General features: G+C 32.9%; 1 protein-coding gene across 1 annotated transcript in view; it reads left to right on the forward strand.

Annotated features, from left to right (window-relative positions):
- Positions 1-26,306, forward strand: part of LRRIQ1 (leucine rich repeats and IQ motif containing 1) — a 172,815-nt gene that overhangs the window by 37,671 nt on the left and 108,838 nt on the right. The window contains 4 exon segments of the mRNA XM_007459063.1: positions 8,700-8,893; positions 9,413-9,540; positions 14,439-14,512; positions 18,056-18,149. Coding sequence (XP_007459125.1) covers positions 8,700-8,893; positions 9,413-9,540; positions 14,439-14,512; positions 18,056-18,149 — 490 coding nt within the window.

Genomic DNA, 26,306 nt, shown 5'->3' on the forward strand with positions numbered 1-26,306 from the left:
TTTTATGTTTGGTAGTGTATATATGTCCATGCTACTCTCTCACTTCATCCCAGCTTACCCTTCCCCCTCCCCGTGTCCTCAAGTCCATTCTCTACTCCTGCATCTTTATTCCCGTCCTGCCCCTAGGTTCATCAGAACCATTTTTTTTTTTAGATTCCATGCATGTGTTAGCATATGGTATTTGTTTTTCTCTTTCTGACTGACTTCACTCTGTATGTCAGTCTCTAGGTCCATCCACCTCACTACAAACAACTCAATATCATTTCTTTTTATGGCTGAGTAATATTCCATTGTATATATGTGCCACATCTTCTTTATCCATTCATCTGTCGATGGGCGCTTAGGTTGCTTCCATGTCCTGGCTATTGTAAATAGAGCTGCAATGAACATTTTGGTACATGACTCTTTTTGAATTATGGTTTTCTCAGGGTATATGCCCAGTAGTGGGATTGCTGGGTCATATGGTAGTTCTATTTTTAGTTTTTTAAGGAACCTCCATACTGTTCTTCATAGTGGCTGTATCAATTTACATTCCCACCAACAGTAGCACTTTCCTCTCTTTTCCAAGGCAATTCTAGGGTCTTAGAAAACTTAAACTTTATTTACTCCCTCCCACCTTAATGTGCTCTTGTTGTTGAGTATTTTAACTCTGCATGTGTATATATGTATCTATATGTGTGTTTCAAATGCCTTAAGACATTATTATTTTATAAAGTCAGTATCATTTGGATTGATCCATTTTTTAAACCGTTCCATTGATCTTTATTCTACCTTTCATCTGTGATATTCCTTTCACCTGAAGAATATGCATATACACACACACACATATCTCTGTTTATGTATTTTTATATATATAGTTACCATTTGGCATGCATTTTCTGCGTTGTGAATGGATTTTATTTTATTATAGCTTTCCTTGCCTAGGGTGATGTGCAACAACCTAATGGTTGATCCTTGGAAGAAAATTTCTTTTTCCCCTTTTAAGATTTTTTTTTTGGCCATTGTTTTCATCAGTTTACTCTGATGTTTCTACTGTGGTTACGTTAGTATTCACCCTTCTTGAATTCATTGTGCCTCTTAAATCAGTGGCTTGGCATCTTTATTCAGTGTTGAAAAATTCTGAGCTACCTACTTACTTATAGATCTAGATCCAGGTATATATTCCCACTATATTCTATAATCTCCTTATGCTTTTATAACTCTCTTACATTTCTTTTGCATCTCTATGTGTAATTTTGGATGTTTTCTTGTGACTCAAATTATAGTTCATTAATTCTCCCTTCAGCTGTGTCTAATATAATGTCCAATCCATTCATGAAAGTCTTGTTTGTAGTTGTAGATTTTCAAGTTTAGAACTTTTATTTGCTTCCTTTATTTAGCATTCAATTCAAATTTTTATAGTGTCTAATATGTAAGTTTCCAATTTTAATTTTTTAATATGTTCAACAAAGTTTTGTTAAATTCTGTGTCTGGTAACTTCATTATCTAGATACCCTGTGGATAGTTTCTATTATCTGTTCTCTTGATTTTTGTTCACATGATGTTATTTCCTTGCTTAGTTTTTTGTCATTTTACAGTCAGAAAATACTAAGAAAAACAAAACTATAGAATCAATTTGAGGCTATGATGTTATTATTTTCCTCCAGAGGTCTTTATTGTTTAAAACTACAAGCATTAGTGATCTCTGTGCAGCTAAATCCATGTTTTGCTATTGATATTATTTAAAGCTTGGCTTCAGTACCTTGGGAGCTATTCCATATTTGGATTAATGTGTAGTACATGGAGGTCCAACCAAAAGTAAGGTAGAGATTTGTTAGGCCTCTTTTGCTGAGGAGAGCTCTGGAGCCCAAATTTTGACCCCCTGATGTTGCAAGCTTTCCTTTCTCAGAATTAATAGATATCCTGAATAATGTGTTCACCTCATTTCTTCTGGAACTTAATCCTCTTATTCTATAATACCATTTTAGTTCTTAAATGCCTTCAGCAGCTATGTTTATATTTGTTTTCTTATTACCTAGTCCATTGTTACTGTAAACAGAAAGCCTTTGCTACATTTTCTATTTTCCCCTTCTCTTGTCTTCTTTTGACTTATTTGGTATTTTTCCCCTCATTTCCCCTTTTATCTCAATCTTTTGATAGTTATATACTTTATTTAGTGGTCACCATAGAAATTATAAAATATACTCAATTTATCTCATGTTAATTGATATCTTTACCTCAAATTTCCTGACTTGTATGTGTTTGTTTTTCAGGATTTTAAATGTTTTTCGTTTTTTTTTTTTTTTTTTGAGGTACGCGGCCCTCTCACTGTTGCGGCCTCTCCCGTTGCGGAGCACAGGCTCAGCGGCCATGGCTCACGGGCCCAGCCACTCTGCGGCATGTGGGATCTTCCCAGACCGGGGCACGAACCTGTGTCCCCTGCATCGGCAGGCGGACTCTCAACCACTGCGCCACCAGGGAAGCCCTTAAATGTATTTTTATTTAACTCTTCAAGCTATACATTATGGTTATTTTATACAGTCAAAGTTTGATCATATTTGCCCATATTTATGGCTTTTATGCCTGTTACTCTTTTTTTTTCATTTAAGATCTTGATCTCTTTCCTTCTTCTTGATATAGATCCTTTAAAATTTCCTCTAGTAAAATAACTAGTTTGTGGAAGATAATTTTGCTGTAAATGTGATTACTTAGCATTCATTGTTAAATCATAATTTAACTGGGTGTATTTTTCTAAATTGAAGTTTATTTTCTTTCAGTAATTCATAAATATCATTCCGTTACTTTTTTACTTTCACTGTTGCTTTAAGAAGTCAGCTGTGTTAAATTTCGGAAACTTTGAGGGTATTTTCTGTGTCTTTTCAAGTATTTTTTTTCTTGTTATTCCTGTTATGAATTTTTATTCTGATGTGTCTAGGCATGGATTTCTTTTTAATTCATCCTCTTAGGGTCTGATGCAATTATTGAATATGTGATTTTCACTTTTAAATTTTATCTGTTAGCCATTATCTCTTCAAAAAGTTTTTTTCTTCCTCATTTTGTTGAAACGCTACACATATATTAGATTTTATGACTCTTGCCTCCATATTTCCTATATTCTATCTTTCTGTCTTTTTTTGCTGCCTCTAGTTACTTTCTATATACCTATATTCCAGTGACAAATTCTGACTTGCTGTTAATCCTAGTCATTGAGTTTTTAATTTGAATTAATTCTGATTTTCACGTGGGTCTGGTTTTGCTGGGATTTGTTATTTCTGCTAACTCTTACTTATGGCATCTTATTTCTTTGTGTTTTTCATGTGATTTTTTTTTTGTCACCTGTTTATTTCCCTTGGAATTTAAGCTTTGTGATTATTCCTAGTTATGAGATTAAAGTTTGTTCTTTAGAGATTTTTCAGATGCCGAAGGACACAAACAATCTAGAATCATTTGTGCTACATTTTTGGTGGAAGTTTTCTGATCACCATGAGAATGAATTTGAGTCGTAAACCTATGGGAGAGTCAGCTTGTATTTATTATTTTAAAGGAGGATTTTTTTCCCCTCTTACTGAGATTTGAGATAGGTAGTTTAATTTCCTGCCTTCAGTTGGGTATAGCTGATTGGGGTCCAGGTTTACTCGGAATTGCCTGTCATACTTGCCTCCTATTGGTGAATTTTAAGTTTTGTTTCCTCAAACTGTGAGGCTATAGAAATTGATCTTCATATTCACCAGATTTAACAAGTTTTCTCACACTGAAAACTGGCTTTACTGTTCTGCTTGCTTCTCTTTGCCTACCATATCTATTTAGATTTTGGACTAAGAATTCTTTGCTTTCTTAACAGCTCATTTGGAAACATTTAAAAAATGTAATTACTGTTTTTAGTTATTTTCAGGGGTAAAGATCACAGTATCTGAGCAGAAATTTCTGGAAATGGAATTTTGTATTTTTTTTCTAAGTAACTTTTAATCTAATCTACACAATTAATATATGCTTATTGTCTATAAATTATGATGTGAAATGATAAAATAATAAGCCATATTCCCACCATCCAGATATAGCCAGTATTGGTGAGCTTTCCAGATTGTTTTCCATCCATTTTAAAAATCACTACTGTAATATTGTTTTGTAATTAACTGTATTCACTTAATAAATTGTGAATAATTGTACCTGTCATAATTTAAAAAATATTCTAGGTGAATTTTTCAAGTAAATGACACTTGAGCAGAGAGTCTGTCTATATCCTTTTTCTATTTCTATGAGGACACAACACAGTCTTAGGACTTGTAGAACGAGTTATGAGTTTTATATTACAAGTAATGTTATTTTTTCAAAAAACATTTTCATATTTCTTGTAGAAATGGGGAAACTATAAATGCTTTACATGTGTTAACAGAGAAGATACTTCATACCTATTATTTCAGGAAATTAGAAAAAATTGTCACATATAACTATTAAGAAAATAAAACTCTAATAAGCGTAGCTAACACCTGACTAGAAATTCAAAACTCTTTGAGGAATAACAAATATAAAATGGTAAACAAAATGTCCTCCTTTATGAAGGAGGCATATTTATGAAAAAATGTGATCAAAATAAGAAATCACTTTAATGAACATGATCTGTAACAATTCAGACAATGATGCCTACTTTTTCTATATAAATAAATGTACTTAGGGTACAGTTTAGTTAAAGAAGGTTTAGATAATTAGTTAAGTAAAGTTTAATTAAACATGAGACAAAGTTTAATAATACCTGTGATTATTAGAGTATATATAAAGAGATGTGCTCTAGGCGTATATTTTATATTCTAATAGTAAAGTAACAGTTAACTTTTTAGTACTTCTTTTGAGATGATGCAGTCAAAACTTTATCACTACTGAAATAGAATATCAACTTGAATTTTTTAAAAGTACAGTGATTTATAAAGTAATCAATTGTTGAAATATATTAAGATATTATAGAATAATCTTACAGTGATCAAAAATCATACACATGTGAATTACTCATTGGTAACATTCATTTTCAGCAAATTTTCCTACAATTTACTAAGATGGGACGTATTTAAAAGCTCATGAAAACATTGCTAAGCAATAGAGCCGGAAATTATATGAAAATGTTTTGATTTCAAAGTTTTAGACTTCCTCATGCTACAAATGATAAAATTATCTCATTTACAATTCCGTCTCCCCCTAATAATTTTGTCAGTTATGATATTTTTGTTCAGTGATTTATAAAAAGATGTGCTTTGATTAATCTATTTTAGGCAATACTAACTCCTCCATAAGAAAATAGAATAAATTAGGATATTTACACTTTTTCCAATCTTCTTTTCCCTTCACAATTTTTGTTTTTCACATCAGGATTTTTGACATCAAATCAGGATTTATGACTCTATCTTATCTCCTCTAGCAGCATTAGATCTGTATGAAAATGGGCCGGTCTTTTTTATGACAAACTGCTTCTTTCATCTTCTGCTTGTCTGGATTACATAGTTCATTAACTCTTTTTACATCTTATTTTTCAAAGAAGGACTAGTGGATGCTATATTCCCTGAATTCTTTCACATTCAAGAGTATCTGTCAGTTGCCTTCATACTTGAATGAAAATATAGCTGTGCATTCTATTTTTAGGTCACATTTTCACTTGGTATTTCATGGACATTGCTTCATTGCATTTTGATATTGTGTGTTGCTGTGGTTAAACTAGAGACTAACTTGATTTTACTCCCCCAAAACTGGTTTCTGCCCAGATACCTGAATAACATTTTCTTTGTCCTTGATTAATAAATTTAGCAAGACGTCTTATTGTCTATAAACCCACATAAGTATTTTTCGTGGAATATAATGTCCTTTTCAAACTATAGATTGTTATTTCTTCATTTATGAAAATTTTTGTTTTTTATATATTCACAAACTTTTTTGGTTTGGTTCTATTTTTCAATCATGGATGATCCATATTTTGATTGACTTTATCTGTTATGTCTATTTTTATTTAATTAATGTAATCTTGCTGCTTTATCTTCTGCTTCTTCACATTTTGTTCTCAGTGTGATTATCTCTTCTTGTGAGCAACTCAATCTTTAGCTCTCTGTCCTGTACAACATTTTTTCTAAATTATTAGTTCTGTCATGGTGTTATTTTGGTCCATTTGTTTACCTACATCTGTTATTTTAGTATCTTTGAATTCTTGTTACATTAAATTTCTGTAAATGTTCTTCCCTAGACCAAAACATTTTCAAACATATTTTCTTCTTTCTCATGTTTTCTTCAGAATAGGATCCTTACTATATTAGTTATATACTTCGGTGAAGCAGAGTACCCCCAAATTTAGCACTTTAAAACCACAGACATTTATTACCTCCTATTTTCTGTGGATCAGGTATCTGGAATTGCCTTAGTTGGTGGTTCTGGCTCAGGGTCTCTCTTGAAGTTATAATGAAGCTATCAAACAGGACTGCCATCATATCAAGGCTCAGTGATGCTGAAAGATCTACTTTCCATCTCACTTTTCCCTTTAAACCTTTGATCTTAAAATCTAAGAGGTATGCCCCCCGTCTATGTACAGTGTTCCCACACTTTGGCTATCTAACAAACCCTTCTGATGGATGACAGAATCAGGTTTTCTCACTTTTCTTCAGTTCAATGACCATTTGGTGATGGTGGTGGTCAGGAATAAATACAGAATAACAATTCTATTCAATACTTCCTCTGATTTTTTTCAAATATATTGTTTTAAAAAATATTATACAAGAAGTGCCTTCTCATTTAAAAATTTTAAAAATAGAGAAGTATACAATGTAAGCAGTGAAACTTTCTCTCTCTGCTTCCCCTGTTCTCTTTCTTATTTTGCAGTAGTAACCACTGTTCACAGTTGCTTACAAATCAATCCAGACCTTGTTCTACACAATACAATTAATAGATGTGTAGATTGAAAGTCAGGTATATTCAGTAGCTAAAAGCCTATGTATGCAACTTAGGTTTTACATACAGTAGTACATCATGGGCATACTTCTATGTCAGACTACTTCATATTGAAGATTATACATACATATTCATTTGATAGATACTCCATAATTTATTTAACTATTCGCTACTGATAGACATTTAACTTTTCTCCATTTCTTTGTTTAAATAATATGGCAAGGAATTGCTCTGTATATTACTTCATAGTTGTGTGTATGTGTGTGTGTTAGTATATAATGGATTCCTAGAAGTAGAAATGCTCAGTCAAAGATTCCTTAGTATCTGAGGCTTGGAATCATGATAATTTCACTAGATTGGAATCTCTGATGGGTTGTTGAATAGATAAGTGTAACTTCTCTGTATATTGATTGGGATTCATGGTGTCTTAATATCTGAAGTTAGCTGATAAGCTTTATTTAATTCCTCCTAGCCTAACATTTCACACACTGATAGTTGTTTCTTACATATGTAGGCAGCCATAAGGTGGAAACACGTGTGGCATGTTCGAAGGAACAGCCAGCAGGTCAGCATGTTAGAATGAACCAAGAGAAGGGGACAGTAGCAGAGGATGAGTTCAGAGATAGGGGTTCCATTTTAAGGACTTTGGAGGATCTTCTCTCCATTGTCAAATATCTAAAAAGTAGTCTACACTCACTGTCTTCACTTCCACTGTGCTGTGGCTTTCATCCTGTTTACTCCGTGGATGCCTCTAGCAAAAGTCTTCGGCTGCTTCACTACTTGTCAAGCAGTGGCCTCTTCATACTCCTTTGCCCACTCTGGCTCACACTGTTGACCATATATAATTTAGTGTAAATAAAAATGCCTTTGATAATTGTAAAATGTACCTTTACTAATCACTCCCATCATCACAGAATCTCATCTGCCTTTTCCTCTCCCAATTGTTCTGCTTTATGTGCTATTTCCTTTTATTTTTAGCTTTTGTGCCAAATCCTTTACCTTTCTTCAGCGTGTAACCTAATATTACACAGGGTAGTAACTACAGAGAACATATGTAGTCCAATATTCAATCTAATAAAATTTTCTAGATTTTTAATATCTTCCATGAAATTTTTACAGACTTCCTCAGCATCTCTTTCCAGTGCTAACTATGGTGACTTATTTAAACAACCTTCTCATTTTTTTTTTTTATGGCCACTGAGCTATAGTCTAAGGCTCCTCTGATTGTTTTTAGATTGGAATCATATTGATTTTAAGTTTATCTGGGTAAAAAGGAGGCCACTTGTGAAAATCTTATAGTACCAGAAGAATATACTAATATTTTATTGGTTTTAATAGTTGTACCTACTTCATTTGTGAATCTAAGGTAGATATTTCAATGGTAGAAAAATAGCATTCTGCAATTACATTCTGTAATTACATTCTGCAACAATTTTAACCAAGCATTGAAAATTCAAAGACCCTGGAATTGAATTGAAAACTGTTATTTTTTCAATGATTCCTCCCTCTCCCTTTTTCCATTGTCAATTGAAAATAAAACATTCAATGCCCAATGTATGACTTCTAGTATTTTGTTCAATTTTGAAGTGATATATAATTAAGTCATTCAAAAATACGTCTCTTAGGCACAAGTTTAAATAATAATACATTTTACACTTACACATTTTTCACCAGGAAATTGGACTAAGTCTTATAATTAGGAATATTGGAAATAAAAAGATGCAGTTATTTAGAAAAAAATTGAAACTCTAGAGTCTGGAAGAATGTATGATAAAGTGATCATGGAAATTTTTTTCTTCCAGGTGGCTTAGAATCATTGAAAAATCTTCAGCAACTAATTGTGGACCATAATCAGTTAATTAGTACAAAAGGTCTTTGTGATACGCCTACCATTATATACCTGGATTGCTCACATAATCATCTTACTGAAGTTGAGGGCATTGAAAACTGTGGATTGCTCCAAATACTGAAGTTACAGGGAAATTATCTAAGTGAGGTAATTGCTTTGAATTAATTGATTTCTGTGATTACCACAGCATTTTTCTTTTGCTAGAAATATCACTCATACATTTTAAAAGCAGTTTTAACTTTTATTCTTTTTACTTATCAGCTGTATTTGATTTCCAGTTTAAACTATTATATACTTTTCACTATTTAAAAAATGTTCAACATAATTACAATATCTTATAAGAAATCTAAGTTAACATTAGTTTTTTATAATACTAAAATAATAAATCATAACTTTTCAGTTATGATTCAGTGTGTAAGTGGGACCAAGTTTATCTGAAATTCCAATTAAAATTTGTCACAAAGTATTAAAAAATGCTAGCTATGAAAATCATTATTGGAAATTTTATTCATACTAAAATTCTCATAATATTATACTTTGATTTATGATATGCTGTTTACCAGAATATGTCTGTTGTTAGTTTTGGTAGGTTTTATTGTTTTAAATTTGACTAAATGACAAAAATATTTTGCTTAATATAAGCTAATAACCCAAATTTAAATATAGCTTCCATCCTTAGAGAATCATGTTCTTCTAAGAGAATTGCACTTGGATGATAACAGCATTTCAAGTGTGGAAACATTTTCTTCATGTTGGCTGCCTTTACTACAAATCCTGAGTATCTCTCAAAACAGGTAAAAATATAATTTGCTTAATTAAGCTTAAATGCAGTGAATGATTAACATAAATGTGTGATCTTCATAATAAGTAGAAAAGCTGTTAGGTTTTTCCAGTGATTCAAGGATTGTGCATTACAATAAATTGGACATAAATTATAAATATAACTTCATAGAATTAAAAAAATTAAAGTGTATTGACATATCCTCAAATTTTAGTAGAATTTTAATTGTCACTTATCTTACTCATTTTGTTTCTTCTCAAAAATGTACTATGGAAATCTCTCAGGGCAGGTTTGTTTATATTTGTAAAGATATAGTTCTTGGAAAATACAGGAGGTAGTTAATTTAATTCAGAAGGATGTCTCATTCCCTCAAATGGTACTTATTAAGTCCTGGAAGAAAGATTTTTAATCTGCTCTCAACTTGCATGTCTTTTTGTAACTGTTAAGATTGATTTAAATTTGATTTCCCTAAGGATATAAAGTAACACTTAAAAAAAAATATACCTTAACATTAAGTTGAGATGGGTACCTGCCACAGAAGATCCATTTAAAACCACCAAACATCTGGATCTTTGCAGAGAATAACTGTCTAAAACCAAAACAGGAGCACAATATGTGTATGTCTCCCTCTGTTTAATATTTCATTGAGACCTATTCACCCTAATATGATTAATTTGTTCATCAAAGGCACAAGGAGTAGGGGAAAGGAACTATCTTTAACAAGAAGTTGCTTCTGTGAGTTATACAATTCTTGCAAAACAAGTGAACAAGAGAACTCAATGTTAATATATATGTACCTGTCCCCTCTCAAATATAGTTTTCTCTCAATCTCTGTCACAATAGTGCTCATCCTTTGAGCATATATGTCCTAAATGACTTAACTTCCACCTATTAAACTATTCTACTATTTGACAGATCAAAAACTGAATCTGTATTTTAAAATTCCCTCAAATTATTTTAATCACATCTAAAATATGAAAGTTGATTTGTCTTTAAAAGGATATTTACCCCAAACAGCACTGTCAGATAATACTATTTAAGTAATTTGGGCCATCACAAACTTACTGGATCTTTTCACAGCATTTTTTAGGTAAGAAATACAATTTCAATAGAAATACTCAGCTATGCTTTGGACATATGAAGTAAATCACTCAGTAATTGACATATCTAGTATATTTTATAGAACTAGATTTCAAGCCACATTGATAAGCATAATAATTTTTAAAGAATTTAGAAAATATTTAAATCAAGAACATCTTTTGAGAAATAATGCTTTTATTTCTTTGGACAATTTATGTCATCAAAGAAATATTCTGCTTTTAAAAATTAAAATTAACACTAGCTGATAGACTTTTACCCTATCAATATGATGTGCCTTGTTTCTCATATCAATCTGATATGACCAGGAATTTTATACTTTTATAATAAACTGGACTACTAAAAAAATTTTAGAGTTGATAACAATAACTGGGATACTTGAACCAAATAATCTATATTTATAATTTTGTTTGTTTAGCTTTATAACATTTGGATATTGAGGTGGTGTTTGCCATTTTAGAGGATACAAAACTGAGTACCATATGTCCTGACCCTCAAAAAAACTCTTAGATGTAAAATAACAATTTGTTGAACTTAGCCATATAAAAAAGTGGTGAAATTATTATGCTACTTTGAATTTTTAATAATATTGTCAATTATATTTGAAGATATTTTTAATGGGTCTCTCAAAGCTCTTTGCACAAGTAACCTCCTACCATTTCCAGGAGGATGAAAGAATAAGTCCTGAGGACACCAGGGAAATGTGATTGATAGAAATGAACACATAGAGTAGTGAAATTATTTCCTAAAATCGTAGTGAAAAATTATCTTCAAACTTAGGATTTTTCACCATAAGCTAATATCATTAACTGTAGAAATTACCCATTTTATGTTAAGCTTTTACATGTGCATTGAATTTTTAAGAACTATTTTAGGTTTGATAAAACTCAGAGTCAACAGATCTGGGTTTGAATTCTGAATCTACAACTTATCTGTCAGTTGACACTGATTAACCCTTTTCTCACTACCTGATCCTCAGTTTTTTCACTTGTAAAAGGGGTGGTAACACCTACCTTACCTATTTTATGGGATTTTAATGATTACCCAAAAGGAAAATGTATGTCAATACAGTTTGAAAACCTGAGAGTATTTTATAAATGTGATATTTGGATTTGTGTGTGGTATGTCTTTTAAATTGTATGTGTTTTTCTTTTAATTTTTAATAAATATTTTCATCACAAGGAAGAAATTATGTGCCCATATGCTTTTTTCCAACAAATGAAATACATATAAAGAATGATACTTAGTACATATTGTTTGAAATACGTGTTTCATCCTGACTTCTGTTTTAAATTTTCATTAGGACATGTGACTGTTTTAAGTTTTTCTCAGCGGAGTTCTAACTGGAAGACTTTCCAGCTTCATAAGCCTTTCTACTTCCAGTGAGACTCTAAGTAGGAGCAGAAAGTGGAAACTATTACCCATTGGCTGCTCATTGTACAAATCTTTTGCTTTTTGTCGTCTTTGAAATTTATATCTTTTTTATGCCCAGGGCTAATGTGACAAGGTCAAATGGTATTAGGTTTTCACTAATGTCCTTTGTCTTTCTGGTTTGAATTTTCTTAGAAAAAATATACACAGAATGTCAGTAAAAGGAAAAGTTCTAGAGGTTAAAATAAAAACGATTCTACTATTAGGTTTCTACCATCCTAGTGGTGAATACATAGCCAGTTTTCTTGATTAAAATTCCCAAAAAGGAACATGATTCTAAAAGCATGGTTATCTGAAAAGACAAAATTTCGATATTATGAAAAATATGTGGTCAAACTAAATATTTCTTCACCTGAAGAAATACTTTATTTTTGAAAAGGGAATTTTTATTTTTAATTCTAAAACTTTATTGGTTATTTTTAGTTAATATCTTCATATAACCTATATGTTACAAATATTGCCATATAACTTACTGGTTAAAAACATGAGATATTCTGAAAAAACAAAAACTCATTATCTATTAATCTTTCAAAATCCATTTAGTAGGAGGGTAAAGATTTAGCATTAGAAATATACTAACGGTAAAAAAGAAATAAGAATTTTCTTTTAATAAATACATTTATTATAATTGTATTTTCACTTAAATAACTTAAATTTCTTACTTGTAGTAATGATCTAGAATGCCTGAATAGGAAATGTAACAAAATTAGGACTTGAATGCACTAATTACGTACTGACAAAGTTTTAAGTTTTTCAGTGTACATGTGACATTTCAGTAAATTTTTTATTAAAGAGTGTGTGTACAAATAATGAACTGTATATGCAAATGTAATGGCCAATATTTGATCACTTTTTCTTTTATTACCTTGGATTTTTCCCCTGGAAATTGTTTTTAAGAAGCAGTGTTATATAGGTAGTGTAAATAGTAATATTGTACTTAGGATTGGCTACAATCAGAGAGGTCTTCCAGACTCCTTATTTAGTCTATTTTATCATCAGTAGCATCTTCTGTCTCTCTTCTAATGCAGAACAGGATAATACAGGAGAGGAGTTAATGTCAGTACAAGGGTTGGCTTTGTGCCATGAGGCTTCCAGTCACAGTATTATCCTGTAAGCTTCTGGTCTTAGAATAATAGTACTTTTTTTTTTTCCTACCATGGCAGGGTGTTTGTAGAAATAAAGATGTAAAAATCTCCGCCAGGTAAACTGGAGGGACAATATAAAAAAAACAAGAAAGTAGAAATGGAAACTAATGCATACTTTTTTTTCTTTTTTGTACCAGAAATACTCATTTAGTGGAAGTATATTTTGAAGATATATGGATCTTCAACATTTATAGAGGGGATTAGTTCAGATTAGTTTTGTATTTGTGATAAGAATATATTTTATACAAAGTAATTTTTATCTTGTTTAAACATTTAGATGAACTAGCTTAATTTTTATTGCCAAATAGCTAGGGTAATGTGATATTATGTAACAAAGTAAGTGTAAACTTGTCTTAGTTGGAAATGTAAATCAAACTAAAATTAATTTTCCCTTCATAGCTTTTGTTACCAATAAAGTGAGTATTTTCAGTATCACTTATGTTCCTTGTTTGAATATGGGGTCTTAATGACAATTGTGTCTTCGAAAATGATAGAAACTTTGAAAAGTAGTAGAAAAGTTTATTATTATTAGAATTTGAACATGTTTGTTTTGATAATGAGTATTAATTTTAAAAATTAGCATATTTCTGCCAAATTTAAGTTATTCTATCAATAGAAAACAATTTCTATTATGTGTTCCTTAAACGCATATTTCCAATTTAAAAATAACCCCAGTGTAACCTTGTGCACTTACAGGACTTATAATACTTTTAATCTAGTAAACAAAACCTTCTTTAAATTAGAAACAAAACTAGTGACTCTAATTAAAGTTATATTGTTAAAAAGTAAAAATACATATTTTTTATGTTTTTACCTCTTAATGGTTTGTTAAATGTTTGAGCCAGAAAAAAAAATACTTAGAAAATATGAATTCTGTGTAAATTTGGCCATATGCAAAGATAAAACAATAACCCTTTTATTTTTATTTAAGTACCAAGTATACATTAAGCTTCATGATAATTATGATTGATACTAGCAATTCCATGATAACTTCTCTTTAGAAATAAATATAAATCTTTCATTATAGAATAAATCTTATAATTACTGCATTTTTAATAAGAATTATTAGTAAAGATTATATTATTGTATTCTATTGTGAAAATGCAATTGTAAATAGTTATACATTTCTGCCAAATTTATAACATTATATAATTGTGTTATATAAATATATAATTACATCAATAATATTAAGAACATTCCAATTTAAAATTTTTATAAATTCCATTTTGGTTTTCAGCTTGACAAAAATCATACCACTTTTTCATTTTGTTTCTTTGGAAAAACTAGATGTCAGCAACAATTGTCTTTCTGGTAAGTTTATAGTAATATATAATTGTTTTTTAAATAATAGGCTTTTGAGTTTCTGTTCCAAGTATGGTAAGGCGTTGTTTTGGGTAGATGAGTTAATGGCATTTACAAATAACATATCTATACAAAATGGTGTAGAGGAGGAAAAATTTCCTCTACCTTCTCAGGCTAAACCTGAGAATTAAACTGATGTAAGTCAGATAAACAGTAAAAGAGAATACAAGTTTTAATTTTTTTTTTTTTAAACATGTACATGGGAGTTCTCACAAGAAAATAAAGACCCCAAGAAGCAATCAGAGTTGAACTTACATAGTGAGCTGGACAAAGAGTAGTAAATTGTGAAAATGTGATGAGGCAGAGGGGCTTGGGCTAAGGTAGTTAATTGGATGGAAAAGTGACTAGGAAACAAAGGCTAGTTTAACAGGTTTGTTTGTATACATATCTCTTGGCCTGGACTTCCTGTCCTTGTGATAAGAATGTCCCTTTGTTTCTGGTATAGGTCGAATATCTTTCACATAGGAATTTAATCTCCTGCTTTGAAGAAAAAGAAGGAAGGTCAGAGGGCCCTTGCATCTGCTCTTTTTTAAGTGCCTTTAACTCAAAATAGTCAAAATGCCAGAATGGCGTACTGAGGTGCTGTGTATTCTAAACTCCTTCAAATGTGTGGTGAAATAATTTAATTAAAAGTTTCTCTCCACTTTTAAAATCATATTACTTCCATATCTTTCTGGTAAACCTGGGAAAATGTCAGAATTATATTCTTATTTAAAATTCATATATCTTTTACCTATGAAATGAATAGCCTAATGAAGATAAGTAAACAAACTTGTATAAGTTGTTTACTCCTAACCAGACATCCATTAAAAGTTTATTAAATTAGGGCTTCCCTGGTGGCGCAGTGGTTGAGAGTCCGCCTGCCGATGCAGGAGACACGGGTTCGTGCCCCGGTCTGGGAAGATCCCATGTGCCGCGGAGCGGCTGGGCCCGTGAGCCATGGCCGCTGAGCCTGCGCGTCCGGAGCCTGTGCTCCGCAACGGGAGAGGCCACAGCAGTGAGAGGCCCGCGTACTGCAAAAAAATAAATAAATAAATAAATAAATAAATAAAAAGTTTATTAAATTAAAGAATGATGAATTGATTTGGTTAAACAGTCCCTCCCCCCAAATTTCCCCATCCCCATTTTCAGCCAGTTTCCTCATAGAGACAATCACAGTTCTAAATTTGTCACCTTAGGTTAAATTTGACTGTTGTACATCTTTGTATTAATGAGATCAAATGGTATTTGCTTGGCATTCGTGTGACATTCCACCACATCAGTTGTTCAGTTGTTTGTATAGGTAGTCTTTTTTTTCTGAAGTGTAGTCCTTTGTATAAATATATTACACTTCGTCCATTATCCTGTTTATTGATATTTTAATTTTTTCCTGTTTGAGGCTACTGTGATTACAAAGTTCCTATGGAAATTCTTGTACAAATATTTTTGTAAACACATGTTTTCAGTTCCCTTGGGTAAATGTTAAGAGTGTAATTACTGGATAATAGAGTAGGCGCATGTTTAACTTTATAAGAAACTGTTAAAACTGTTTTCCAAAATAGTTGTAACATTTTATTTCCCCTCTAGTGATGTGTAAGAGTTCCAATCGCTCCATTCTTACAGGGTTTTTAGTATTTCATTGTGTTATCTCATTATGGTTTTAGTTTGCATTTCCCTGATGGATAATGATATTGAACCTCTTTGCATGTATTTATTGATGATTTCTGTATATTCTTTTGTGTCTATTCATGTTTCTTACCATTTAAAAAATTTGATTATTTGCCTTTTATTGATTTCAATAAATTCTTTATATATTCTGGATGAAATTCTTTGTCAGACATGTTTTGTGGATGTCTCTCCGAGTCCCTCTTTTACCTATTAATTTTGTTAATGATATCTTTAGATGAGCAGAAGTTTTCAATTTTGGTGAAACTTTATTATTTTTAATAGTTTTTGCTCTCTGTGTCCTTTGTAATATTTTTCTACCTCCAGATTGAGATGATTTTCTATGCTTTCTTACTTTCTTGTAAGAAAGTAAGAAGTCTTATACTTTAAGTTTTTACTTTTAGGTCTGTGATCCACCTCAAATTAATTTTTATGAAAGGTTTGAAGTAGAGGATGAGTTCAGTTTTTAATATGGATATTTAGTTAACTGTGCCAGCAACATTTGTTGAACGAACTATTTTCATCATTGAAAGACTTTGATGTATTTGTCAAAAAATTGATTTACATTTTGCCTATGTTGGGATGTGTCCCTATTAACTGATTTTCTCTTAATGATGTCATATTTTCCTATTTCTTTTTATGTCCAATAATTTTTAACTGTATGTTGAACATTGTTCGTAGTACAGTTTGCTGAGTCTGGCTGTTGTTGTCTTCCTTTTAAAGGGTATTAAGTGTAATTCTGGCAGGCAGTTAAAGTATTGGTGGATAATTTTGTTGATGTCAGCCTTAATTTCATTCCCTCCTAGCACAAGTCATTTTAGTTTTCAACTCTCAGTGCATGCCCCTACCCCAGGGCATTGTCTTCACTCCCAATGCATGTTCTTTCTGGATTTTAGCTGAATCTCTGAGCTATTCAGTTGAGTCTCATCTGATGGGGCTGAAATTCCAATGTCTTTCACTGCTGCATGAACTATAATGTCATCATTCGGCTGTTAGCCTGATAGCAGGTTGTCTCTGCTAGGTTTTTCAGAGTGTTGGCCTGCCTGTAACTCCTAGCACTCCAAGGACCTGCGGCAAATCCTCACATAGACTTCTTCCTCCAATTTCCTCCCCTCAGCATATGCACACACAGCTTCTTCTCAGAACTTTTCACCATAAATTCCAGCTTCACATCTAAACTTTGCCTCCTCACTCAGCAAAACAGCCTCTTTGCTTGGTTTCCACTTTCTTGCTCTAAGGTAAAATGCATTTAGGCAGAAAACCATTGTGATTGTCAGCTCACCATGTGTGTTTCCCTTTTCTCTGAGTGAGGCTTAAAAACAGGTGCTTCATGTTTATTGCTCAGTTTTATGATTGTTTTCTGTGGGAGAGTAATTCTGGTATAAATTACTCTTAATGTATCCTAGATTGACCTACTATTTTTACTTTTGAAAGTATAAATATAATTCTGTTTAGGCATACATTCAATTTTACCACTATCCTATTACTTTTGATTTTACTTTTTTAGATTTTGTGTTTGCAATCTGGGGCAAACTGCTCTAAGCCCTTTACATACATTAACTCATTTAATCCTCGCCCTATGAGATAGAGATGAACTTGAATCATCAAGCAGTTGTATGATTTGCATAAATTCACACAGTGGCTAAATGGTAGAAATATGTATTTTGATAGCAGAGTCTATGTTCTTAATATGGTCTCCTTTTAAAAGCATATCATATTCTGCAAAATAAATATTTTTGTTGCCTTTCTTTAATAGCTAACCTATAAATAAAATGGTCATTGATTTATGATTATTTGTCTTTATCTGTGATAACTTTCATAATAATTTTTATTATTTATTTTCTATAGATCTTACAAGTACCCTAAGGTGGTTTGATGCATGCTTTTCTCTCCATGAATTGTCTCTCACTGGAAACCCACTTCTTCAAGAAATAAACTGGAGGTAAAGAAACAATGTTGCACCCTATGTACATACTTTATTATAGTTGCAGAGAACACAGTTCCATGAAAATTGTTCTGTGTATACTAATTACTTGGGAAAAGTTAATAAAAAATAATTTAAAAGTTATTCAAAACAAATCAGTTTTGTAAAAATACTTTAAAAAATATCTTCTACCTAAAATCATTTTTGTACATGTATGAACTAATGCAAATTTGAAATGATAATTTTGATCCATACCATGGATTATTTGACACTTTTACTATGATGTCAACTTAGGTTTTGTGTTTATAGAAAAGACATTTCTGGGAATTACTTTTTTTTTTTTTTTTGCGGTACGCAGGCCTCTCACTGTTGTGGCCTCTCCCGTTGTGGAGCACAGGCTCCTGACGTGCAGGCTCAGCAGCCATTTGATTTTATTAACAGAGAAGGTTGTTAACAGAAGCCATTTATTTTCTTAACAGAGAAGGTTGGTGTCTGTTAAAGTATGTGTTATAAATATATATGAATTCATGCCTCTATTTGGAATATTGCAGTACCTAGATGTAAAAGAAAAAAAATTTTGTGATTTTTTTTTAAACTTTTTTTTACAAATTTTAATTTTATTTATTTTTGGCTGCATTGGGTCTTCATTGCTGCATGTGGGCCTTCTTCAGTTGAGGCAAGCAGGGACTACTCTTTGTTGCAGTGTGGGGGCTTCTCCTTGCAGTGGCTTCTCTTGTTGCGGAGCATGGGCTCTAGGTGCGCGGGATTCAGTAGTTGTGTTGCGTGGGCTTAGTTGCTCCATGGCATGTGGGATCTTCCCGGACCAAGGATCGAACCCATGTCCTTTGCATTAGCAGGTGGATTCTTACCCACTGAGCAACCAGGGAAGTCCCTTGATTGTTTGTTTTTTTTTAATTTAATTTTTGTTTTTTCTACAGCAGGTTCTTATTAGTCATCAATTTTATACACATCAGTGTATACATGTCAATCCCAATCTCCCAATTCATCCCACCACCACCCCTGCCCCCCCTGCCACTTCCCCTCCTTGGTGTCCATATGTTTGTTCTCTGCATCTGTGTCTCCATTTCTGCCCTGCAAGCCAGTTCATCTGTACCATTTTTCTACATTCCACATACATGCGTTAATATTTGATACTTGTTTTTCTCTTTTGACTTACTTCACTCTGTATGACAGTATCTAGATCCATCCACGTCTCTACAAATGACTCAATTTCATTCCTTTTTATGGCTGAGTAACACTCCATCATATATATGTACCACGTCTTCTTTATCCATTCATCTGTCAATGGGCATTTAGGTTGTTTCCATGTCCTGACTATTGTGAATAGTGCTGCAATGAACATAGGAGTGCATGTGTCTTTTTGAATTACGGTTTTCTCTGGGTATATGCCCAGTAGTGGGATTGTTGGGTCTTATGGTAATTCTATTTTTAGGTTTTTAAGGAACCTCCATACTGTTCTCCATAGTGGCTGTATCAATTTCCATTCCCACAACAGTGCAAGAGGGTTCCTTTTCTCCACACCCTCTCCAGCATTTGTTGTTTATAGATTTTCTGATGAGCCCCATTCAAACTGGTGTGCTTCTTGGCCATGTCTTCTGCCCATTTTTGGTTTGGGTTGTTTGCTTTTTTAATATCAACCTGCTTGAGCTGTTTATATATTTTGGAGGTTAATCCTTTGTCCGTTGATTCGTTTGCAAATATTTTCTCCCATTCTGAGGGTTGTCTTTTCGTCTTGTTTATGGTTTCCTGTGCTGTGCAAAAGCTTTTAAGTTTCCTTAGGTCCCATTTGTTTATTTTTGTTTTTATTTCCATTAATCTAGGAGGTGGATCAAAAAAGATCTTGCTGCGATTTATGTCAAAGAGTGTTCTTCCTATGTTTTCCTCTAAGAGTTTAATAGCGTCTGGTCTTACCTTTAGGTCTGTAATCCATTTTGAGTTTATTTTTGTGTATGGTGTTAGGGAGGGTTCTAATTTCATTCTTTTACATGTAGCTGTCCAGTTCTCCCAGCACCACTTATTGAAGAGACTGTCTTTTCTCTATTGTATATCTTGCCTCTTTTGTCATAGATTAGTTGACCATAGGTACGTGGGTTTATATCTGGGCTTTCTATGCTATTCCATTGATCTATATTTCTGTTTTTGTGCCAGTACGACATTGTCTCAATTACTGTAGCTTTGTAGTATAGCCTGAAGTCAGGGAGTCTGATTACTCCAGCTCCATTTTTTTGCCCTCAAGACTGCTTTGGCTATTTGGGGTCTTTTGTGTCTCCATACAAATTTTTAAGATTTTTTGTTCTAATTCTGTAAAAAATGCCATTGGTAATTTGGTAGGGATTGCATTGAATCTGTAGATTGCTTAGGGTAGTGGAGTCAGTCATTTTCACAATATTGATTCTTCCAATCCAAGAACATGGTATATGTCTCCATCTGTTTGTATCATCTATAATTTCATTCATCAGTGTCTTATAGTTTTCTGCATACAGGTCTTTTGTCTCCCTAAGTAGGTTTATTCCTAGGTATTTTATTCTTTTTGTTGCAACAGTAAATGGGAGTGTTTCCTTAATTTCCCTTTCAGATTTTTCATCATTAGTGTATAGGAATGCAAGAGATTTCTGTGCATTAATTTTGTATCCTGCTACTTTACCAAATTCATTGATTAGCTTGAGTAGTTCCCTGGAGGCATCTTTAGGATTCTCTATGTATAGTATCATGTCATCTACAAACAGTGACAGATTTACTTCTTCTTTTCCAGTTTGTATTCCTTTTATTTCTTTCTCTTCTTTGATTGCCATGGCTAGGACTTCCAAAACTATGTTGAATTATAGTGAGAGTGGAAATCCTTGTCTTGTTCCTGATCTTAGAGGAAATGCTTTCAGTTTTTCACCATTGAGAATGATGTTTGCTGTAGGTGTGTTGTATATGGCCTTTATTATGTTGAGGTAGTTTCCCTCTATGCCCACTTTCTGGAGAGTTTTTATCATAAATGGGTGTTGAATTTTGTCAAAAGCTTTTTCTGCATCTATTGAGATGATCATATGGTTTTTCTTCTTCAATTTGTTAATATGGTGTATCACGTTGATTGATTGGTATATATTGAAGAATCCTTGCATTCCTGGGATAAATCCCACTTGATCATGGTGTATGATCCTTTTAATGTGTTGTTGAGTTCTGTTTGCTAGTATTTTGTTAAGGATTTTTGCATCTATATTCATCAGTGATATTGGCATGTAATTTTCTTTTTTTGTAGTTTCTTTGTCTGGTTTTGGTATCAGGGTGATGGTGGCCTCATAGAATGAGCTTGGGAGTGTTCCTTCCTCTGCAGTTTTTTCTGAGTTTGAGAAGGATGGGTGTTAGCTCTTCTCTAAGTGTTTGATAGAATTCACCTGTGAAGCCATGTGGTCCTGGAGTTTTGTTTCTTGGAAGATTTTTAATCACAGTTTCAATTTCTTTACTTGTGATTAGTCTGTTCATATTTTCTATTTCTTCCTGGTTCAGTCTTGGAAGGTTATACCTTTCTACAAATTTGTCCATTTCTTCCAGGTTGTCCATTTTATTGGCATAGAGTAACTTGTAGTAGTCTCTTAGGATGCTTTGTATTTCTGCGGTATCTGTTGTAACTTCTCCTTTTTCATTTCTAATTTTATTGATTTGAGTCCTCTCCCTCTTTTTCTTGATGGGTCTGGCTAATGGTTTATCAATTTTGTTTATCTTCTCAAAGAACCAGCTTTTAGTTTTGTTGATATTTGCTCTTGTTTTCTTTGTTTCTATTTCATTTATTTCTGCTCTGATCTTTATGATTTCTTTCCTTCTACTAACTTTGCATTTTGTTTGTTCTTCTTTCTCTAGTTCCTGTAGGTGTAAGGTTAGGTTGTTTATTTGAGATGTTTATTGTTTCTTGAGGTAGGATTGTATTGCCATAAACTTCCCTCTTAGAACTGCTTTTGCCTCATCCCATATGTTTTGGATCATCGTGTTTTCATTGTAATTTGTCTCTAGGTATTTTTAAATTTCTGCTTTGATTTCTTCAGTGATCTCTTGGTTATTTAGTAATGTATTGTTTAGCCTCCATGTGTTTGTGTTTTTTACTTTTTTGTCCCTGCAGTTGATTTCTATTCTCATAGTGTTGTGTTCAGAAAAGATACTTGATATGATTTCAGTTTTCTTAAATGTACTGAGGCTTGATTTGTGACCCAAGATGTGATCTATCCTGGAGAATGTTCCGTGCACACTTGAGAAGAAAGTGTAATCTGCTGTTTTTGGATGGAATGTCCTCTAAATATCAATTAAATCTGTCTTATCTATTGTATCATTTAAAGCTTTTGTTTCCTTATTAATTTTATGTTTGGATGATCTCCCCATTGGTGTAACTGAGGTGTTAAAGTCCCCCACTATTATTGTGTTACTGTTGATTTCCTCTTTTATAGCTGTTAGCAGTTGCCTTATGTATTGAGGTGCTCCTATGTTGGGTGCATATATATTTGTAATTGTTATAGCTTCTTCTTGGATTGATCCCTTAATCATTATGTAGTGTCCTTCCTTGTCTCTTGTAATGTTCTTTATTTTAACATCTATTTTATCTGACATGAGTATTGCTACTCCAGCTTTCTTTTGATTTCCATTTGCATGGAATATCTTTTTCCATCCCCTCACTGTCAGTCTGTATGTGTCCCTAGGTCTGAAGTGGGTCTCTTGTAGACAGAATATATATGGGTCTTGTTTTTGTATCCATTCAGTGAGCCTGTGTCTTTTGGTTGGAGCATTTAATCCATTCCTGTTTAAGGTAATTATCGATATGTATGTTCCTATGACCATTTTCTTTATTGTTTTGGGTTTGTTTCTGTAGATCCTTTTCTTCTCTTGTGTTTCCCACTTAGAGGAGTTCCTTTAGCATTTGCTGTAGAGCTGGTTTGGTGGTGCTGAATTCTCTTAGCTTTTGCTTGTCTGTAAAACTTTTGATTTCTCTATCGTATCTGAATGAGATCCTTGCCAGGTAGAGTAATCTTGGTGGTAGGTTCCCCCCTTTCATCACTTTAGATATATCATGCCACTCCTTTCTGGCTTGTAGAGTTTCTGCTGAGAAATCAGCTGTTAACCTTATGGGAGTTCCCTTGTATGTTATTTGTTGTTTTTCCCTTGCTGTTTTCAGTAATTTTTCTTTGTCTTTAATTTTTGCCTATTTGATTACTATGTGTCTCGGCATGTTTCTCCTTGGGTTTATCCTGTATGGGACCCGCTGCGGTTCCTGGACTTGGGTCGCTATTTCCTTTCCCATGTTAGGGAAGTTTTTGACCGTAATCTCTTCAAATATTTTCTCGGGTCCTTTCTTTCTCTGTTCTCCTTCTGGGACCCCTATAATGAGAATGTTTTTGCGTTTAATGTTGTCCCAGAGGTCTCTTAGGCTGTCTTCATTTCTTTTCATTCTTTTTTCTTTATTTTGTTCCACAGCAGTGAATTCCACCATTCTGTCTTCCAGGTCACTTATCTGTTCTTCTGCCTCAGTTATTCTGCTATTGATTCCCTCTAGTGTAGTTTTTATTTCAGTTATTTTATTGTTCATCTGTTTGTTTGTTCTTTAAATCTTCTAGGTCTTTGTTAAACATTCTTGCGTCTTCTCAATTTTTGCCTCCATTCTTTTTCTGAGTTCCTGGATTGTCTTCACTCTCATTATTCTGAATTCTTTTCCTGGAAGGTTGCCTATCTTCACTTCATTTAGTTGTTTTCCTGGGGTTTTATTTTGTTCCTTCATCTGGTATATAGCCCTCTGCCTTTTCATCTTGTCTGTCTTTCTGTGAATCTGTTTTTTGTTCCACAGGCTACAGGATTGTAATTCTTCTTGCTTCTGCTCTGTGATTTTTTTTTTTTTTTTTTTTTTTTTTTGCGGTACGCGGGCCTCTCACTGTTGTGGCCTCTCCCATTGCGGAGCACAGGCTCCGGACGCGCAGGCTCAGCGGCCATGGCTCACAGGCCCAGCCGCTCCGCGGCATGTGGGATCTTCCCAGACCGGGGCACGAACCCGCGTCCCCTGCATCGGCAGGCGGAGTCTAAACCACTGCGCCACTGTGATTTTTTTTTTTAATGTATTTTCTTTTTCAAAAAATTCTCTCATCTGAAATTCTGAAATTATGCTAACACCATTTTCCCCAAGTTAAGCTTCATCTTTTGTATAATCACATTTTTTGAAATAATTTACATATAATATAATTTATCAATTTTGAGTATCAGTTTATGAGTATGAATATTGTATAAAAACCACCACAATCAAGTTATTGAATATTTTTATCACCTTGAAAAATTACCTTATGCCCCTGGCTGGTCAGTCCCCTCTTCCAATTGTTTAAAAATGTCTCTCCACTGTCTTATTACTCTCACTGTTTCTGATGAGGAGTCTATGAACATTCATGTCTTCATTCCTCTGTCTCTGAGTACTTTTAAGATTTTCTCTTCATCAGTGGTCTTCAGCAATTTGACTATAATGTGATTTGGTTGCTTTTATATAAATTTACTCTGCTTAGGATATTTTGTTTTTTATTGGCTTAAGTTTTTTTTATTTAATGTATAGTTGATTTACCATGTTGTGTTAGTTGCAGGTGTACAGCAGAATGATTCAGTTATGTGTGAGTGTGAGTATTCTTTTCAGATAGTTTTCTATTATGGGTTATTACAAGTTATTGAATATAGTTCCCTTTCTTAAACAGTAAGTCCTTAATGTTTATCTACTTTGTACATAGTAGTGTGTACCTATTTATCCCAAACTCCTAATTTATACCTCCCCCTTGTCTTTCTTCTTTGGGAACCATAAGTTTATTTTCTATGTCTGTGAGTCTATTTCTGTGTTGTAAATAAGTTCATTTGTATCATTTTTTTATTCCACATATAAGTGATATCATGTGATATTTGTCTTTCTCTGTCTGACTTACTTTACTTAATATGATAATCTCTAGGTCTATTCATGTTTAGGATTTACTGAACCTCTCAGATACAGTGAATTTATAGTGTCCGTAAAATTTTGAAAATTGTTGGCTAGTAATTTTCAAATATTTTGTTCTATCTTATCCTACTAGGACTCTAACTTCATCAGTATTAGACCACTTGATATATCCCAGAAGTCGCTATTGCTCTGTTCTTATATTTATTATACTTTTTTTCTGCCTGTATTTCAGTCTTACTGGTTATTGCTATGTCTTCAAATTCTCTGATATTTTCTTCCTGTATAGCTCCTCTGCTGTTAATCCCATCTAGACTGTTTTTCAGTTCAGATCAGATATTATGATTTTCATTTTGAGACGTTTTCTTTATTTTTTAACATTTACAATTTCTCTCCTAATCATGGTCATATTTTCCTGAATCACCTTGAAGATACAGATAATATTTATAATAGCTGTTTTAACATCCTTGTCTGTTAATTTCATCATCTCTATCATTTTGAGGTCTATTTTTATTGATTTTTTTTTTTTTTGATTCTGGGTCATATTTTCCTACTTCTTGCATGCCCAGTCAATTTTGGTTGTAGTCTGGACATTTAAAATTTTATACTTGTTGATTTCTTAATTTTTTTTTCTTTAAATAACATATATTTTGCTTCTCACGTGCAGCAGCTACATTACTTGGAATTAGTGAGATACTTTCAAAACTTCCTTTTAAGTTCTGTTAGGGAAGTCTCAAAGAAATTTTCAGACTAGTGCTCATTTAGCCCCACTACTATGGTACCAACTTTCTGAGCATTCTGCCCAATGTCTCATATGTATCCTTTCAACTTTGGCTGATGAGAATTATTCCCATCCTCATGTGAGTTCCTGTAATTTTTCTGCCTTTTGCTTCCCACTTGTTCTTTCCCTTGGCTTTAAGTGGTTTTTCTCTCACACATCCTCAGACTCATTTACCAGGTCTAGGTGAATTAAATCCCAGTATACTGAAAAACTTTGCATATATCCACTTTGGAATTTTCTAGTACTGGTGATGTTTATGGCCTGAACTCTTATCTCTTTTTATGTCCAGCAGCATGCATTTGTTAGATGGTTTAATATGATTTATTGTACATTTGACATTTGTATCATATCAGGTCATAGATACATCAAGGCAGAACAAGCCAAAATGGACAGGGCTTGTAGCCTAATTTAGCAAGGTGTGTTTGGCAACATGCTAAGTGTAGGGAAA

Source organism: Lipotes vexillifer, unplaced genomic scaffold, assembly GCF_000442215.2.
Source record: "Lipotes vexillifer unplaced genomic scaffold, Lipotes_vexillifer_v1.1 scaffold210, whole genome shotgun sequence".
NCBI classification, from domain to species: Eukaryota; Metazoa; Chordata; class Mammalia; order Artiodactyla; family Lipotidae; genus Lipotes; species Lipotes vexillifer.